General features: G+C 54.6%; 1 protein-coding gene across 1 annotated transcript; it reads left to right on the plus strand.

Moving 5' to 3' along the window:
- Positions 1 to 317: 317 nt before the first annotated feature.
- Positions 318 to 722, plus strand: LOC102976460 (late histone H2B.L4-like). Its single transcript, XM_007118884.2, has one exon. The coding sequence runs from the start codon at positions 318 to 320 to the stop codon at positions 720 to 722; it is 405 nt and encodes a 134-aa protein (XP_007118946.2).
- The last annotated feature ends 153 nt before the right edge of the window (positions 723 to 875 follow it).

Here is an 875-nt window from a genome sequence, read left to right on the forward strand (position 1 = left end):
AGTAGGCATAAATCAGCTGAGGTGAACTTTGCCTACATGGGGCATAGTTCAAAGATTTTCTGGTAGAGGTCACGGAAAGTTTAAAGGTCACCAGATTTCCACTGTGAATGGTTGACTGGAGGCGAAGCAGGGGGCCATCCAATCACACGTGACATGGGGTGCCTTAGTGACAGGCCTCCCTGCTTTGCATTTTGTCCAATCAGATATGAACATTGCCCGTGACGTCAGAGAAGGCAGGGAGCATAAACCGACCAACGGCCCTCAACTGCCGCCCTGTCCTGTCCTTCCCTCTGAGCTGTGGGGAAGACGATTCCGACATGTCTGAGCCTTCGTCTGTGACGTCTGAAGAAAGCCTGGGCACCAAGGAAGCCGAGCCCTCCAAAGCCGAGCCGGAGGAACCGAAGCAGAAGGCAGCGAAGCGCCACCGCCGCCGCTCTGACGGCTTCGACAGCTTTGCCACCTATTTCCCCAGGGTGCTGAAGCAGGTCCACCAGGGCCTGAGCCTCTCGCAGGAGGCCGCGAAGGTCATGGATTCGTTCGTTCAGGACATCTTTGAGCGAATCGCCGACGAGGCGGCGCGCCTGGTCCGCTCCAGCAAGCGCTCCACCCTCAGCTCCAGAGAGATCCAGACCTCCGTGCGCCTGCTGCTGCCTGGGGAGATGGGCAAGCACGCCGTGTCCAAGGCCAACAAGGCCGTCATCAGATACACCACCGGCAAATGAGCTGCCTCCGGACCACCTGAGCATCGCAAACCAAAGGCTCCTTTCGCTATGGGAACATATGTATATGTATAGCTGATTCACTTTGTTGTAAAGCAGAAACTAACACACCATTGTAAAACAGTTATACTCCAATAAAGATGTTAAAAAAAAAAA

The sequence above is a fragment of the Physeter macrocephalus genome, unplaced genomic scaffold (genome assembly GCF_002837175.3).
Source record: "Physeter macrocephalus isolate SW-GA unplaced genomic scaffold, ASM283717v5 random_2648, whole genome shotgun sequence".
Taxonomy (NCBI): Eukaryota; Metazoa; Chordata; class Mammalia; order Artiodactyla; family Physeteridae; genus Physeter; species Physeter macrocephalus.